Source organism: Pelodiscus sinensis, chromosome 3, assembly GCF_049634645.1.
Source record: "Pelodiscus sinensis isolate JC-2024 chromosome 3, ASM4963464v1, whole genome shotgun sequence".
NCBI classification, from domain to species: domain Eukaryota; kingdom Metazoa; phylum Chordata; order Testudines; family Trionychidae; genus Pelodiscus; species Pelodiscus sinensis.
In genome coordinates, this window is record NC_134713.1 from 83,301,586 (window position 1) to 83,319,970 (window position 18,385).

General features: G+C 44.6%; 1 protein-coding gene across 4 annotated transcripts; it reads right to left on the bottom strand.

The window, feature by feature from the left end:
• Window positions 1-144: 144 nt before the first annotated feature.
• Window positions 145-18,169, bottom strand: LOC102448334 (amine sulfotransferase-like). 4 transcript variants are annotated; one of them, XM_075924038.1, is made up of 7 exons: window positions 18,145-18,169; window positions 11,068-11,239; window positions 9,519-9,727; window positions 7,538-7,664; window positions 5,265-5,359; window positions 2,104-2,287; window positions 145-390 (listed from the first exon to the last, which is right to left on the bottom strand). In XM_075924038.1, the coding sequence occupies exons 2-7, from the start codon at window positions 11,228-11,230 to the stop codon at window positions 266-268; spliced, it is 903 nt and encodes a 300-aa protein (XP_075780153.1). In that variant the 5' UTR covers window positions 11,231-11,239; window positions 18,145-18,169; the 3' UTR covers window positions 145-265. The 4 variants fall into 4 exon arrangements, with proteins under 4 accessions (XP_075780153.1, XP_075780151.1, XP_075780152.1 ...); XM_075924036.1 differs by lacking the exon at window positions 18,145-18,169 and adding an exon at window positions 16,214-16,337; XM_075924037.1 differs by lacking the exon at window positions 18,145-18,169 and adding an exon at window positions 15,756-15,895.
• Between the last annotated feature and the right edge of the window lie 216 nt (window positions 18,170-18,385).

The window sequence follows — 18,385 nt, forward strand, 5'->3', positions numbered from 1 at the left end:
TGTCTGCAGTCTGTTGGTATCCAGGCTCCCAACCACAGCCTCTGGGCAGATCAGGTGCCGAGATTTGCAGGACAGCTGGGACAGAATGGGGCACCTTTCCTTAGAACTGGGTTATCAGTGATGTGCAAACACGTTAGAGGTACGCAATTTTGCAGGTTTCTAATCTTTAATTGCACAGCACAATGGATTTTTATGAACACCCGTGACAAAGGTGCGTTTTCATTCCCCGGTGCGCACTGTCACCTGTCTCCAACTGGAACCCACACTAGAGATCTTCATTAATATCCCAGATGAACTTGAAAGGCAGCTCTTGAATTTTTCCCTTAAACACGCTGTCAAATCTTTCACTCTGCGCCACAGTCATTGTGTTCTTCCAGTCTCCAATGGTCCCTGGGGCAGGAGACACAGACTTTGAATTGGGGATTAGAGGTCACTTGCAGATTTTATTATAATCTGAATATCACTTGTGCAGGAAAGAGACTATGACTACTGCTGATTGGGTTCAATTCCTTTTCTCCCCAGACTGGTCCTTCCTCTCTTATTTCCCAAGAACATAGCTCCCTAGGGCTTTGGAGATACATGTACAAACCTTGAGGGCTGGATAAATACAGTAACACCCTCCCCCTCTGGATTTTTTTTTCTACTGGAGTCATATACCTCCTCTCTGACCTGCTCTTTCTAAATAATTTTACTAATTCTGCTTTATATACCGGTAGTTTTATACGACTCAGTTCTTAACATGTAGTAATGATTTATGTTACTGCAAATTTTAGAAGAAAAATTACTAAATAAGCTGTTTCAAAATAGATACACAATTTACATCGTGTAAATTGCGTATATTATTTTGAGTTCAGGGTGTTGTGTAGACACACCATTAGATTTTATCTGTTTGGTTAATTCCGTGCTCTAAATTATTCTTAGAAACTGAAGAGACAAATCAGTTCCAGTACCCCCATTTGTGAAGCTTCAAAGCAGCACTACACAGAACTGCTTTCCGTTTTCTTCTAATGTTCACGTATTATTAATTTCTTGAAGAAGACCTTTCCTTTCATGGGTGGCATGAAATTAATTTTACTTTCTAAAAGGGCTTATTGACAATTTTCCTTCGTTGACATAATGACAGCTTTATCATTGAACTTATTCACCAGGTTTTTTTGTTGTTGGTTTTTTTTTGTTGTTTTTTTTTAAAATTTACAAGTCCCGACTAACTGCCCGTGTCTACACGCAGCAGGGACCCAGTAGGTCGAAATAAAGCCCTAGTTTGAATTACCTGTTAAACCTCATTTCAGGAGGAATAACAGGTAGTTTTAACTAGGGCTTTATTTCGAACTATCGGGTCCCTGCCATGTGTAGACCTGGGTGGTTAGTCCGGACTTGTAAATTTCAAAAATGGCAATTGGCCAGGAAGATGCAAATCAAGAACGGGATATTTGAATCCCGGGCTTGTTTTGCAATTTCAAATGCCTACATTAGCCTCCCTAGTTCGAACTAGAGGGCTAGTGTAGACATACCCTTAGGAAATAACAGTCTTTGACTGTGTTTAGAGACTACACCTCTCTGTCAACAGAGAGACGTAGATTAGGCATGTCGAAATTGCTAATGAAGCAGGGATTTAAATATCCCGTGCTGCATTAGCATAAACATGGCCATTGCTTTTTTCGAAATGGATCTTTTTTTTAAAAAAAAAAAACGGCAGTCTAGATTTTTCTAAAATAAACCCTTTTTCGACAGATCCTGTATACCTCAAAACATGAGGTTTACAGGATCTTTCGAAAAAGGGTTTATTTTGGAGATATCTGTGTCTAGACTGCCAGGGAGTTTTCGAAAAAGCTCTGTTTAAAAAAAAAAAAAAAGTGGCAGCCATGTTTATGCTAATGAAGCATGGGATATTTAAATCCCTGCTCATTAGCAATTTCAACCTGCCTAATCTACATCTCTCTCTCGACAGAGAGGTGTTGTCTAGACACAGCCTTAGTGCCCTAAAGCCAGTTATTTCCCAAGCACAGAAAGTTGTGTTTGGAAGTCCTCGGTGGATAGCCTCAACATGACCTATGCCAGGATGAGGAAGATTATATTGATTAGACTTGGCTGCTCCTGTGTTACCTTTGCGAAGAAAATGTCCTTTGCCTTGTTCCTGGAGACTTGATTCTGGCATGTTTTCATAATTGGCCCTGACGTCCCTTTTCATGTTATCAAATGAAGCATTTTCCACAACTGTGTCCAGCTCTTTTTCTGTTAGCTGCTTTCCTAAGAATTTGCAGATTTTCAGCACAGCGCCTCTGAGATCCTGAAATGAAGATTATTTTGAAGTAAGTTTTCTAACTTGGAAAATAAAAGAACTAACTGAATAAAATGATGGAGTAAAGGCTAATGGGATACTTAAACAAACAGTGTGCAATGAAGCATAAGGATAGTGCATAGAGCATTGAAGAATAAAGGTGACTTCCAGGGGCGGACTGACAATCAAAATAGGCCCTGGAAATGGGTTGAGAATGGTCCACTTTTTCACGATTCCCATTAGCCACACCCCCTGACTCCCATTAGCTAGGCCTCTGGAGGTAACACACTCGGGGCAAGATGGACACATGAACAGAAGGAAAAGGTGTCATGCGACCCCTCTCTAAGGACTTTTCCCACCATCTTCCTACCAATAGGGATTAGTTTGCCCCCCAGCAAACCCCTCTCATGCAACTATGCTATAATTGTATTAACCTTTTCTCTCTGCTGTGATGTCTCCTCCCCTTGCTCCATCAGCTCCCCTAGTGCCTGCTGCTCCCCAACCCCTCACCTTCCTCTGGTGTCCCGACTCCTGCCCTTCTCACTGCCCTCAGCCCTACTGCAACCTGCCCCCCTCCACCAGCCCTTTTCTTCCCCCTGTGCCCACTTCTCCAGTAGCCCCACTCTGATCATGTGAGGTACCCCTCCTCATCCCTTCTCTTAATACCTTCCTCTACATACCTGCCCTGCCTCTTTCCTCTGATGCTGGTCCCTCCCCTGCAGGTGTCTGTCCTTCTGCTTCACCCCCAGAATCCCCTGGCACCTGCACCTTCCCTTATCCATACACCCTCCTGGTGCCTCCCCCTTCCCTCACTGCCCCTGTCCCCTTTGCTCTCTTTTTCCCTGATGCCCACCCCCTCACCACCCTCTGCCCTCATGCTCCCGTGCCCTCACACGACTTGCTCCATCCCTGCATTCCTCATGCCCACCCCTTCTTTCAAGCCTCCTCCCAGCACTCCCTGTTGCATAAAAAGGCCCCACCTGAGCTCACTAGATTTATATACATGGATTTTCTAAAGCTACACCAAACTGTAAGGTCTAAGGTTTTAAACTGCAATTTATTGTGATCCTTGTCAATCTTTGCAATCTGTGTAACTCTCAAATTTACTGTAAACTGCTACTTTGTAATCTTTGGAACATTCAGCCACCATGCTTGTAATTTTTCCTAAACTGAATTCTCCAGAGTGAATGGAGAGAGAGTGTGAGTGTGAGTGTGTTTGAAGAACTTGGCTTGGAACAATAGACCACATGACAATTAGTCATCACAGTCTGGGCATGCTCTCTGCTGGAGAAAGGGAGGTCTGGGCATGCTCCCTGATGACAAGGTGAATGAGTCACAGGAGCCATTCAGACACTATATAAAGAGAAGGGGCACATGTGAGACTCTCTCTTTTTCCTTCCACTGATCCTGAGAAGCTCCTCTCCAGTGTCTCTCTCTCCTGACCAGCTTCCCCAGCCATGATGAGCAGACAAACCCTCCAGGATCTACATGCCTTGACTCTTTCTGCGACCTATATGTCTGTGTAAGTGTGTGATTGCCTGAGGGCAGGAATGAATGGGTGTGAATGAGTGAATGAATGGAGGAGTGTGTGCTTGCTTGCTTATCTGTGTCTGTGTGTAAGAGAGAGAGAGAGTTCTAACTTCCTTAGCTTAAACCTTTGGTGGCTGCTTTCTCCTCTTTAGTTTTACCTAGTGGAAATAAAACCATACTAGTGTAACCCTGGGTGGTCTCTAGTGAGAATATTTTTGGGGTAACATCCCCCAACCCCCAATTCCCTTATCCTCTCCTCTCCCAGCATCACCCGTCTTCCACTGACACCTCCCCTCCTTCCCTTTCTCTCACTGTCTCCCCTATACCCTGTCTCTTAGCGCCTTCCCCTTTCTTCTCCTGACCTAACCCCTCCCCTCAGCACAAGCCTTTTCCTCTCCCACCCACCTTCTGCCTTCCAGTTTGTGGGGCCGGACCCGGGCTCCAGCCCACGTGCTGGACCGTGCAGTGCAACGCTGGGCTGTGCAGTTTTAAAGTCCCAGGCCGTGATGTCACACCATTCCTGGGTGTCTTCCCTCCCAGCTGTTGAGCGGCATGTCAGGACGCTGCGCATGCGCTCCCTCGGCGCTACAGTGCCCAGTAGAAGGACGGCACCGGGGAATTTAAAGTGCGGGGCTGCAGCGCCCCGTCACAATCCCTCTCCTCCATCAGCAGCCCTAGTTGGCCCTTTGGCGGACGGCCCACCGGGAAATTCCAGGTGTCTCGCCTGGCCAGTCCACCTCTGGTGACTTCTTTGTTGGGACCTTCTAACTTACTACACAATTTCATAAGTAAGATTGTAATGCACTATGGGCATGACTACTCTACAGAGAAGATTGAAGCTGCTACTGTCGATCTTCCAGTGTTAGAATTAGGTGATCTAATGAAGACCTGCTAATTTGAACTGAGAGGGGCACTCCCATTCATGCCAGTAACTCTGCTTCCACAAGGAGTAAGGGAAGTCAAAAGGAGAGTATTTTCCCTTAGGTTTCTGTGGTATGGACAGCACCAAAAACTGAGTTAAGGAAATTCATCTTCAGCCATGCAATTAAGTAGCTGAAGTTGTGTATCTTAATTTGACCTCATCCCGTAGTGTAGACATACCCATATATATAGGTGTCTAAAGCAGCATTAAAATTTGACAGATGAATAGCAAGCAAAGCATTGCAAATTGGAAGTAGGTGAGACCTGTTATGATACAGTGAACCAGGCATTTACCTGCTATTGAATGTCAAACTGAGTTAATTATTCTGATTCTTCCCCCCTTGCACTGAGACATACATTTACAATGACATTCACAGAAATCTCTGAGATCAACGTACCTTCCTCTGTGCAATCAATGAAAAGTCTCACAGAGTAAAGTACAACTCGATGTGAGTAAGGGTGGTAAAATCAGAGAGAACAAGGGAGGCATTTCTTTACTATTTATCTGAGCTATGAAGTGATTGACTGGTCTCACCTTCTTCATCTCCTCAAAGGTAAGGAAGAGAATGTTGAAGTCATCCCTGTGGGTGAACCAGCCTTCGATGTGATCCAACCATGAGCCAGGAGACACTTGGGAAGGAGAATATGTATAGAAATAAAAGTTAATGATCTCAAACAGAAAATCCATTCAATTATTGGGATGTTTGCCTCCCAGAATGCTCATAGGCAGAGCTGACTGTGCAGAATCGAGGGAGCATAGGTCCTTCTTTCAGCTTTTTTCCCCTTCTGCTGCTAGGGGCATATTTGGGCTCATTGAGATGTTATTCTAGGTCTGTTCTTATTCACAACATTTTCCTAGTTTATGTTCACCTTAAACATGAGATGCAGATCATTCCACGTCCATCTTCTAATCTGGGAATACCAGATCACTTTTGTTTTATTCAAACGCAGAGACAGACAGTTACATATTGACTAATAAAGGTTATACTTTTACCTCTAGAACCCACTGGCACCACAGAATTGTACTCTTACCTGGCACAACATATTTCCATGTTTATGTTCTGATTAATTACTTATAGATCATATTTTAATTGCTTTTGATAGATTAATGACCCTAAACCTAGAACCAAATTGATAGAATCCTACAGTCTCTGAACATGTGACCAGCAGAGACTATTGTGGACATCTAGCTTCACTTCCTGTGCAATGCAGGCCATCGAATGTCTCCCAACTAATTCCTAAATACATCATTTAGAATAAATATCCTATCTTGATTTAAACATTGCCAATCCATCACGAGCCTTGGTAAATTGTTCCAGTGGTTAATTATGCTCTCTGTTAATAGTTTTGCCTTATTTCCAGTCTCAATTTTTGCCTTATTTCCAGTATAAATAAGTCAAGCTTCAACTGACAGTCACTGACTCTGTAAAATGGGTGCAGAAGATGATCCAGATGCCTTCCTTGGTACATTTGAGGAGGGCCATACCTCCAGACAAAGGAAACTCATGGTAGTACTCAGGAGGCACACTGCCCCCATGATCCTGACAAAATTTTGATTGCTAATTGGGGTGCTCACTCATACTCCCTGCCTCTTCTTCTCAGTGGCCCTCCCTGAATCTCTCCCCCTTCAGGCACCAATTGCCTATAGCACCAGATGGGAGAGAGCAACTTGTGCGCTAAGGCTGTCTCTACTCTTGGAGGAAGTAGATCAAGTGGCAGTAAATATCATTGAGTGAGGAGCAGTGTTACCTCTAAGCTGAGTGGCAGCACAGATTCACAGGTGATTAATCAGCCCCACCCAGTAAGGGACTCAGCTGAGTGAGTGGGAAGAGCTGATTAATCACCTGTGAAGTTGTGCTGCTATACAGCTTAGAGGGAACACTGGTGAGGAGCATGCCCAGAACTATGAGATGGTGAAGGCAGCCATCCTTAACCAGTTGGGACTGAGGATAGAAAAATGTTGCCAAAAGTTCAGATTGTCCTGATGGCCTGCAGCTGTGCAGCCCTGGGCATTCACCGAAAGCCTTGGGAAATGGGCCAGCCACTGGATGAGGTCCAAGATGTGATCGGTGAGGGAAATAATGGACACACTCATCCTAGAATAATTGTTATGGGGCCTCTCCAAGAATATCTGAGTCTGTGTCGGATGCCACCAGCCCACGACGGCCAATGCAGAGAAGTTAACCAAGAAATACAAGTCCCCCAGACAGAGAGAGCTTACACTCTGAGAACAATGTCTTGGGGAGGAAGCCAGAGGAATCTGTTCCAAGGAAAGGCCTGGAGTGGGAGGAGGAACCCTGATGAACACCCAGTAGACCCAGCTTGATGGTTTCCTGGCAGTGTGGGCAGGTAGGACACAAAAACAGGATTGCCTGGATATGGAATGCAAAGGGCCGAATCTTATTGCTAGTGTCATACTGGTGTGTGGACAAAGGGATAGAGGCTGTCCAACATCCCAATGAGCATGGGGAGGAAATCCCTGAGGGGGTCTAGTAGACACTGCATCAGCCTTTTCACTCATTCATAGGGGACAGGTAAAACCTCATAAGTGAAGGTGAAATGCATTGAAATTGTTAGGGTTGATGTGGTGAAGTAACTGTGCAGCTTTTCTGCAATTCTTTTCACGTAAAACCTCTATTCTGTACCGTGGGTGTTAGTGCATTCAATGAAGCCTTCGAACCCCAGCTGTGACTGAGCACCAGGATTTTGACAAGCTCCACCTTCTATGTAATTTATCCACAGAGTTAGCTTATATGGGCTGTGGTCAGCAAGGAGGTCATGGCTCTTATGCAGGAAATAACACCTTACCTTTCCCAGCTAAAAACTTCTCCAGAAAAACATTAAAATCCGATATTGTCTCAAGTTTGACAATAAAGTTGGAAAAATGGAAATAGGAAACCACGACATCCTTAGGGTTTCTGGCAACATAAATAACCTGCAAGGTAAAAGGAGTGACAATCTCACACGTATTACATGGACACGATAAACCTAAAAATCTGTAGATTTAATACTAATGCTATTCATGCAAAGAACCCTTGAAATTTCTGCGTATGAGGAGGATTAAAATACGTGCTTGATACGATTGTTTATCCTGCTTTTAAATAAATGGTTCTTACGTGCCTTGCCAGCACTATCTGCACAGTCAGGGTCAATACTGTACTTCTTTAATTCCAAATCCTCTCCTGCCCACGTGTAGCTGTCTGCAGCTGATAGTACCATTGGCCTCAGTGGGATTCATCATTTTTGTAAGCACAGCAGTACGTTTTCTTAGAAGTGGATCTTCAATTTTTTTAAATTATTTGTGTGGGTCATTTTCAGAGCAAGAAGGTAACAAAAATAATTACAAATTATGGAAAATTTAGTAATAAAAATCATAAATATTAACATGGACTGCAGTTACAAGTGTACTACCTTAAAAGAACTGAAACTTCTTAATAAATGGATTAGATTTTGTTTTCCTTTTTATAAACAACCACTATCAAGTGAATAACAGATGTGTATTTATGTGTATTGTGTTTGATACATTATTTCAGTTAACAAAGTATCCTCAGACCAGAATCCCAGTAAGCATGAATTAGCCCTTTCCATAAAATTGTGAATAAAGCTATTTGTAGAGAATTGTAATGGATATTGTGTTTAAGAAATCAAGCTAAAATGCTTTGCTGCCAACCTTAGCTAATTTCTCCTACAGTTTGGATCTAACAATTTCTAAGCCAGAGGGCGGATGCACACTGAGAAAAGAAAGTCAGAAGCCAAGAAGAGAAATATCTCTGTCCCCTTCTAAATGTTCTTAACAGTGCAAAAATCTACATGAGCCGAGTAAAATACACATAAGCAAGATTTTCCTATGTCTATAGTTAAAACTCTGCTTTGTGAAGCATAAGAGATGTTGTTTCACTGATTTTTACTGTAGTCGTAGGGAGTCTTTCTGCTCGGGAGACAGGGGCTGAGCAATAAAGCAACTCAGGAGGAAGCTACCTATGCATTGAGAGGTTCACTGATGGAGCTCATGCACAGTAGGGTTCTGTTCTGTGCATCTGCTCCCCTTATTGGAGTGTTACTGCAACCGAGATAAAGAAGCTGCAAAGAGGGTATCTCACGGAGAAATGGATGCACAGTAGCCCCTTTCATGGAATACATAGATGGAAATGTAAGAGATTGGCATTGTTCCCATGAGGCAATTCTCCCACTTCCTCAACCTTAAGGCAGAGCGGCACTGCACACCTTCAGTGGGAAAGAGCTCAGTGTGAATTAATGACCATGGTGTGGCCTTCCTCATGAGCTGCATCTTGCCCAGGCCAGCTCCCTTTCATTGACAAGGAGTTTCATGATATTTCAAGATGCAGGAGACATAAAACATGGATAAGAGCAGAGCTGACACTTACATAGCTGTAAACACCACCATAAGAACCCTGCAATTTACATAGAAGAAGCAGACTATAATGATCATAGCCATTGATGATGCTCGTTTGGGGTGAGCTATCATAACGCAAAAGGAGCTCTGTTTCTTGGCCCAGACACCAAGCACAGCCCACGTACACTGGGCACAGACATCCTGAAGTCTAGATAGAACTTCGTTTCCCCCTTTTCCTTTGGCAGGCTCTCAGGACATGGAATGGGGCTTTGGAGGAATGTGAACCCCATACATATCCAGGGGAGATATCCTTCTGCTAAGGTTGTTGTGGGGAGTGCAGACAGACTGGCTCTGAGAATACAGGCTGATTTACTATGTAAAGCCAGAAGTTTTCCTGCATAATGTTAATTAAATCATGAAAACAGTATCACCTACTTTTCCTGTCCTTTTCCTGAGATCGCTTGGAACTAAATTGTGAAGCAGGTGAGTAGCAAAGAGCCGAGGTGATGGACGATTGACATAATCAACATTACGTAAGTTATACTCCAGCCATGGAACTCTGTCCATAAGATCTATATTTTCTGTTCCATCCCGATGGCCTTCATGATAAATCAGGCTCAAAATATTCTGAACCCACACAGTTCCTGGGAAAGGAAATAGCCTGATTTAAAAGAGGTTTCATGCTAATTTTGTTTTAATGTCATGTAATTATCTGCCATGATCACGATCTCATCAAAACGTTGTCTCAATCTACATTATTCATGAAATACATAGTTTGTATGAAAGGAACATTAGTGCAGCAGGGATGGAAATCCAAATAGCCTGATAGCTCGTGTTTAACACTAAATACTACACGAGTTATCAATCTATCGATCTATCTATCTGATAGTCAATAACTAAAACTTGAAATATCTTTTACTTAGGGTATTCAGGCTCCCCATTGAAAAAACAATTATTAGAGATTTTTTTCTCCCTTTTATGTTTCCTAAATGATATATTAGATTGACTCAAGCTGCAACAGACTGGTAACTTAAGACCGTCTGTATGACCTCTCTCGCTCTCTGTGTGTATGAATGAAGGCGTATACTAATTTTTAAAGTTGTATTTTGAATAAACATGCTGTATTGCCTTTTCTCCTTAAAATATCCTGTGTGCTTCTTATAAGCATAACAGCATAACTAGTTATTGCATAATAAACAGTGGATTTACTAACACTATCTGATAGCACCCTGTGTGCTGGTGTTCCGTGTTACAATGTTCTGTATACAATGAGGTGCCAAATCATTCTTTCTGACCTTCTCTCAAAAGATTGCTTCTGCTTCATTATAACTCTAAAGCTGTAAATAGATCTCAATCTGCAAAGGCTGGAATTGGTATTATTCATGTTTTAAGAAAATATAGCACTGTCATATCGGAGACCAAAAATTGAATAATCTGAGTTCACGTAGTTGGTAGTTCATCTTGAATACTGTATGACAAGATAGGGATCAAATGTGAATGGTTGAGAGATTGCGTTTAATTAATTTCAAGTCGAGATGGCTGTCTCAGTGAAATCGGGGGCTTTGTGTTCATGGGCAAATACATTAGTATAAGCAGTCACACCATGTTCCCTTTCCATCAGCTTCTTGTTCCCAAAATATTGCTGACAAATGCTTAAACAAACATGAATAAAAATAGTTGTCTATTACAAAAACAAATAGACATTCTTCACTATAATTCAACGTTGTACATAGCTTTTGGCAATATTAGCCAAGTTCTAATACACTTTGCAGATTTTCTCCGAAGTGTTAAACTTCTGCCACAGCTTAAACATGGGGATGAACTGAGATAACATCATTAATAAATTGGTGGCAGTTAAAAGATTTTAAACTACTATCACCAAACTTAGGTCATAATGGTGATTAGTAAGGAGCAGGGTCCAATAAAGGAGTCAGACAAAAGTCAGAAATGAGTTTCCGATAGAGAAACAAGCAATCAGGCTCACCTGATTTTGGAAAAGTAGCCACAAATACATCACTGTCTCTGATTTCAAAATCCTCCAGTGAATCTATGTATTCAGCTGTGGTAATGTCTTGTACAAAATAAGCTCCTTTATGTTTGAACATATATTTATTTGATGGCTCTATTGTTAGTTCAGTTTCACTCATGTTAAGAATCTGCAGATTAGAAAACATAATTTTATAACATTTTTACTTTGGTATTCTGTCTTTCAGGACAAAAATTGTTATCCCATATACAAAACCAGATCCCATTACCAATTTGAACGATAGTATTTAAATGCCATTTTTAGAGCCTGGCATGAGAATTAAATATCTCTTGCAAGTAAAAGTGCTGTGTAATGAGGTTTACACAGCTTTTCGGAAAGGGGGGGGGGTTCGCCGAAAAAGCCACATCCAAACTACTTTCACTTTCGAAAGCTCTGCATATCCTCTTTCGCAGGGATCGCTGAACTACGGCGAGCCCCGCTCTCCAGCCGCACTGTACGGCAATCTGCTCATGCACAGATCTCCCAAATCCGGCTCTTTCAGGTTACAATCTACTCGCCACGGAAGAGTAGATTGTATTATTAGTCAAGCCCTGCTCTTTCGACACTTTAGTGTAGCCTAGATGAGCCCTGAATAGACACTATCTCGCATTTAAATCTGATTACTATGGATGGAGCATCCAGCAGGGCAGCTGTGCTTTTATGTCTTTCCACTTCTTTTGAAAGAACTCCCTCTTCCCAACCGCACAAGCCTTTTTTCAAAAGAGCTTGGAAAAAGGTTTCTTCCTCATAGAAAGAGGTTTACCATTCTCAGAAAAAGCCCTCCATTCTGTAGATTTTTTTTTCAAAAGAATGCGATTTCGGTGTGTACATTAAGTGAAGTTTTTTTGGAAAACAGCTGTAGTGGAGACATAGCCTCATTCTCTCTCAATCTCTCTCACTTAATTCCCTGTTTAATATGTTTCTCACTCTTTTCTAGTAATAGAAGCTCAACAAAATAGGAGGAAGTCAGAGGAAGTTTATTTTCACTTCAGAGATTTCTTTGATCATTTTATTTTGACCATGTGATGGTGTGGTTGTTCTCCCCTTGTCCATAAGGAGTTAAGACATCCTTGGTTGAAGTCTGCGATGGGCCCCAAAATAAGTGAGGGCCTGGCTAGGAAGGCCCTATAAGAAGGGCTCCGGGAAAGGAGGAACATGTTCTTGCTCAAGCTGTGGAGCAGGAAGTATCTGGCTGCCTAATAGTCTGGGGAAGGTACATGAGACAGAGCAATGCTGAGGAAGGACAGGAAGAGCTGTGAAGCTGTGGCCAAACAACCTTGCAGGGTGAAGCCTTGCTGTCAAGACCTGGTGGCTACTAGGGCTGCAGGGAGGCACCAGGTCAGGAGAAGGCAGCAGTTCCACACCCCTTTGGTCATGATGAGTGGCCATTTCAAACTGTAGTGAGCCCCTGAGGCAGGGGCTGATGGTGACTGGCAGAAGGTCACTGAGCCAAGGTGACTATAGGAGGTTGGAGGGGAGAACATAAGAAAATAAGAACGGCCGTACTGGGTCAGACCAAAGCTCCATCTAGCCCAGTACCCTGTCTGCAACAGTGACCAGCACCAGGTGCCCCAGAGAGGGTGGACCGAAGACAATGATCAAGCGATTTGTATCCTGCCATCCCTCTCCAGCCTCTGACAAACAGAGGCCAAGGACACCATTTTATCCCCAGGCTAATAGCCTTTTATGGACCTAACCTCCATGAAATTATCTAGCTTCTCTTTAAACTCTATTATAGTCCTAGCCTTCACAGCCTCCTCTGGCAAGGAGTTCCACAGGTTGACTACACACTGTGTGAAGAAGAACTTTCTTTTACAGGCAGTCCCCGGGTTACATGGATCCGACTTACATCAGATCCCTACTTACAAACGGGGTGAGGCAACTCCGCACTAGCTGCTTCCCCCCAGCAGACCAGAGAGATGTGAAGCTAGCGCCACCCCCCCAGCAGACCAGGGAGACGCGGAGCGGCTTTTCTCAGCAGACACCTCAGCTTGAGAATAAAGGACTGAGGGTATGTCTACACTACAAAGTTAGTTCGAACTAATGGACGTTAGTTCGAACTAACTTTCATAGACGCTACACTAGCGCTCCGTTAGTTCGAATTTAATTCGAACTAACGGAGCGCTTAGTTCGAACTAGGTAAACCTCATTCCACGAGGACTAAGCCTAGTTCGAACTTACTAGTTCGAATTAAGGGCTGTGTAGCCCCTTAATTCGAACTAGTGGGAGGCTAGCCCTCCCCAGGTTTCCCTGGTGGCCACTCTGGCCAACACCAGGGAAACTCTATGCCCCCCTCCCGGCCCCGGACCCCTTAAAGGGGCACAGGCTGGCTACGGTGCCCATGCCAGGTGCAAGCCTGCCAGCACCCAGCCAGCAGACCCTGTACCTGGCACAGCACAGAGCCACCCACCCGATGCCCCCCAGCCCTCCCCCTCTTCCTGGGACCAGGCTGGTGGCTCCCGGGAGCTTGCCCGGGATCGCAAGAGGCGGGCACCTGCCTGGGATAGTGCGGACATCGTGGACCTCATCCACGACCTCCGCACTAGGCACAGGAAAGTGGCTGGCTAGGGCAGGAGATCTGCCAGCCTGGCCACCCAGGAGCAGGTGTGCATGAAAATCAAGGTGGTCCACTGAGACCCCCGACCGTGAGCCCTGAGCTTACAATGGCCGTACTGGGTCAGACCAAAGGTCCATCTAGCCCAATAGCCTGTCTGCCGACAGCGGCCAACCCTAGGGACCCTGGAGGGGCTGGACCGAAGACAGTGACCAAGCCATTTGTCTCGTGCCATCCCTCTCCAGCCTTCCACAAACTTTGGGCAGGGACACCACTCCTACCCCCTGGCTAATAGCACTCCATGGACCCAACCTCCATGACTTGATCTCACGTCCCTTTAAACTCTGTTCTAGTTGTAGCCTTCACAGCCTCCTGCAGCAAGGAGTTCCACAGGTTGACTATTTGCTTTGTGAAGAACAACTTTCTGTTACTACTTTGAAGCCTGCTACCCATTCCTTTCCTTTGGTGTCCTCTACTCCTTCTTTATGGGAACTAATGAAGAACTTTTCTGTATGCACCCTCTCCACCCAACTCCTGCTTTTAGAGACCTCTATCCTGTCCCCCTTCTGTCTCCTCTTTTCTAAGCTGAAAAGTCCCAGTCTCTTTAGCCTCTCTTCATATGGGACCTGTTCCCAACCCCTGATCATTTTAGTTGCCCTCCCCTCTCCCAGCCTCTCTCTTCCCCTCTCCCACCTCCTTTTCCCAGTCTCCCCCAGTTTTGTTCAATAAAGACAGATTCCATTTTGGAAGACACGTTATCTTTATTTTGTACATCAAGAAGAGGGGCTAGGGAAGGGTAAGTGGAAGGAGGTGAGGGAGGAATGGGGCACGAGCTCCCGATGGGGAGGACTGGGCTGGCTCTGCGGGCTTCTGGGGGTGGAAGCTCTCCTGCACCCCCCAATTGTCCCCTCTCCCTAGATGGCAGCCTGCGGCAAGTGCAGCCGGTCTGATGGCCGAGTGGTGTGATGTGCCCAGTGTGGGTACTCCGGGCAATCCAAGCCAGGACTACTTTGCAAGCGGGGCACCCCTGAGAACTGTCTCTCCGGGGTGGGGGTCGGGACCCTTTAAGCACAGCCCTCGGCTAGCCTAAGACAGCATCTCCACGCTCTAAGTTCTCCTCTGATGCCCTGCCGGCACTGCTTCCGGACATCCTTAAGCCTGGTTCAGGGTCCACTTAATGTGGACACGCTAGTTCGAATTAGCAAAACGCTAATTCGAACTAGTTTTTAGTTCTAGATGCGTTAGTTCGAATTAGCTTAGTTCGAATTAACTAATTCGAACTAAGTTAGTTCGAATTAGCGCTGTAGTGTAGACGTACCCTGAGGGAAGTGAGGTGTGGGAGAATAAAACTGAGCTCTGGAGAAATGTTTGGCTAGAGTTTCCCCTACAATATGTACCAGTTCCGACTTACATACAAATTCAACTTAAGAACAAACCTACAGTCCCTATCTTGTACGTAACCCGGGGACTGCCTGTATTAGATTTAAACCTGCTCCCCATTAATTTCATTTCATGTCCTCTAGTTCTTCTATTTAGGGAACTAATAAAGAAAAGTTATTTATCAGCCCTCTCCACACCACTCATGATTTTATATACCTCTGTCAGGAGGGTCAGGAGCTCCTTGCAACGGGTGCACACATATGCCACCCGCCCACAGGGCAGGTAATCATACATATTACACTCGACACAACAAACAGGATAGCCCCCGCTGCTGCTGGGCTTCTGTCTCCATTTTTCTAATGAATGAGTTTAAGTATAAACCGGGTTTCTTTTTAAACCTCTGGAATATAGATTATTCTAAGAGTTATGTTTTAAAGAAGGTCAGAAGTCACTAGTGCCCTCTAACCTCCCCCTCTAACTCCGTCTCCAAACTCTCCTGGTCGCAAGCTCCCTGGTTGCTGAATCACAGGCTTACATAGCTGTGGTAGCCCCACCCCCTGGCTGAGGCTCAGCCAATTAACAGAGGCTTCTAGATTTCAAAACTTTTAGAAGCTCCTTCAAACAAACAAACCAAACAAACAAACAAACCGAAGCTCAGCACACTGCAAATAACTCCCCCCCACACAAACACACACTCCAGACAGCCACTTACCACCAGGGTCCCGTTTTTACTCCTCTTTTACCTGGACAACTCCCTCTCCAAACTCTCCTGTTAGCTGTTCCTGGTTGCTGAGTCACAGGCTTATATAACTCTGGTAGCCCCTCCCCCTGGCTGAGGCTCAGCCAATTAGCAGAGGCTTCTAGATTTCAAAACTTTTAGAAGCTCCTTCAAACAAACAAACCAAACAGACAAACACAAGCTCAGCACACTGCAAATAACTCCCCCCCGCCCACACAAACACACACTTCAGACAGCCACTTACCACCAGGGTCCCGTTTTTACTCCTCTTTTATCTGGAGAACTCCCTCTCCAAACTCTCCTGTTAGCTGTTCCTAACAGCTGAAAACTGCAGAGTGGGGGGGAGGGCACTGCTGTGGGGCAGTACCGTGCGGGAAGGGGCACCATGGACCAGGAGGGGCACAGAGCTCGATGAGTGGGGAGACACTTACAATGTAGCCAGACAGACCAACCCCCCATATCATCCATCTTATTTGCCTCTCTGAAGCATACAGGGCAGAGAAGGAGCAGTAAAATCAGCATAGTCTATGCTGGCTCATCTGATCCTGAGAAGCTGAAAAAAACAGACATGTGGAGAGAGAGCGATTAAGTCAATAAGCTGTCCTCGAGGCTTCGAGAACTGCCCCGGCTGGCAACCATGTTGATTCGAACACAAACACAGTCCCTGGGAGAGGAATTTCCCACTGAGAAAAGAATCCCCAGTAATTCCAATTTAGTTATCTCTCTTACAAGTGTAAATTAAGTTCACAACTCCCTTGTAAGAACTGGTCTCACAAAAGGCAGACCAGCACTATTTGGCATCACAGATAAGAAAGAGAAATACGTGACCCAAAATGGGTATAAAAGATGGGCCCAGCACACACTCACTTTGAGTGTCATTCTACCCTCTACCTGCTGGTCGGGTTAAGTGTTTGACCTCCCAAGGTTCTATGGGGACGCCCACCTCGTATTTTCGTCTTTCCTAGGAATTGAGGGACCGGCCCTGGCCTGACATGCTGGAGTCGAGAGGCACAGAAGGGGGTAAAAATTGTACCTGAATGTGGTCCTCAGTCTTAAGTGTACACATAGAAAGAGTAAGCTGTTACTTGGTACCATTATTTCTATTTTTCTATCTTTATCTTCTTTGTAACCATTTTTAAGATCTATATTTTGCTAGTAGTTAAGAAATAGAGCAATAGCCATTGTAACCATATGATTTATAAGCTTCCTCAATAAACCTGTAACTGTTTAAGCTTTAACCTGACTCCTTCAGTTGCTGTAACAGAACCAGGCACAATTTAAAAAAGAACTTCAGCCGGTCATTAGGGACAGTATAGGAAGAGCTTGGGCGTTTGGATTTGTGTCACACCCAGGTGGCAAAATCCATTGGGGCACTTCTCAGCCTCCCCGAGGCTGCCCGCTGCGAAGGAATCACAGATTCTAGCAGCTAAAATCTGAAGTGTAATAAGCTCTTCCTATAATCTCGGGGCGTCTGAGAGCCTGTTGGCTACCCTCTGCGACGGGACCCCGGTCCTAGCAGTAAAGTCACAGACGTTAACTATTTTTCGGGGCGCCCTCCAGCCTCCTAGGCTGCCCACTGCAACGAGACTTTGTGTCTCAGCAGTCGAAGACTTGGGTGTAACACACACGCACACACTGTCCTGACCATCGGCTGACAGAGGGGCACAGAGCTCGATGAGTGGGGAGACACTTACAGGAGGCAGGTAACTGAGGGAGAGACATCGGCGAAGATTCTTCCCCCTCCTGTTTTCCCAATGCAATCAGCCCCCTGGCCAACTGTATTTTATTTTACTATTTCCATTAGTGTTGTCAACTTGAATTATTCTTTTAACTTCATTCTGCTCCTCAGGCTCCACTGGAAGCTCCAAGGAAATTTCCAGCTTGAGGGACCCTGCAAAACGGTTGGTCTAGGGCAGTCACCCATACACAGGAGTACAAGAGTTACAACCTTTCTGCACTGCTCAAATGCCAGCACTGCTGTGTAGAATGGCATCCAACCAGCCAGATGCCACAGCTGTACTTGTGCACAAAGCTGTGTCTACCTTAACTTTTCCATCCACTTCTACTGCCACAGCAGGAACTACCAGTGATCCATTAAAAGCTTCATCACCGTGCTGATACCGCAAACCAAGTGACGGCATTAATACAACGCACGATGTTCTTGTGATTTCTGTATTAGATAACCACACAAAGCATTTCAGGATCAGATTCCCATGCATCTCAGCTTCTTGCTATGGAACTGTGATGGAAAATATTTACACTGCATACACTCCACTGCAGAACCCTGAAGGATATTTATTTCACTTACAGATTTACTCATGAAGATGTTTTAGTAATCTATTACACAACAAAGAATATTTACCTTGTCTGCTCAGTTTCATCTGCTCCGAGACACACACTCAAGCTCCTTCCTTCCACTTGAATAAAGAAGATGGTGAATCACTCCTGTAACAGGAGAATAGTTATAGCTCGTGTGTAACCTGTTTGAAGTTTCATGGATCTATTTGGTTTTATTTTCTTTTAATCTCTTTCAACCTTTGAACTCAAGATTAAATTCTAATGGAAGATTACAAAAGAGATAGTTCTAGAAATGTTCCCTTTAC

Coding starts and splice junctions, on each gene's coding strand:
- LOC102448334 (XM_075924036.1), bottom strand. CDS start 16,246: ATGATATGGGGGGTTGGTCTGTCTGGCTACATT. Junction 9,728..11,067: donor GGCTACTTTTCCAAAATCAG/GTGAGCCTGATT, acceptor TTCCTTTCCCAG/GAACTGTGTGGGTTCAGAAT. Junction 7,665..9,518: donor TCAGGAAAAGGACAGGAAAA/GTAGGTGATACT, acceptor TTTACCTTGCAG/GTTATTTATGTTGCCAGAAA.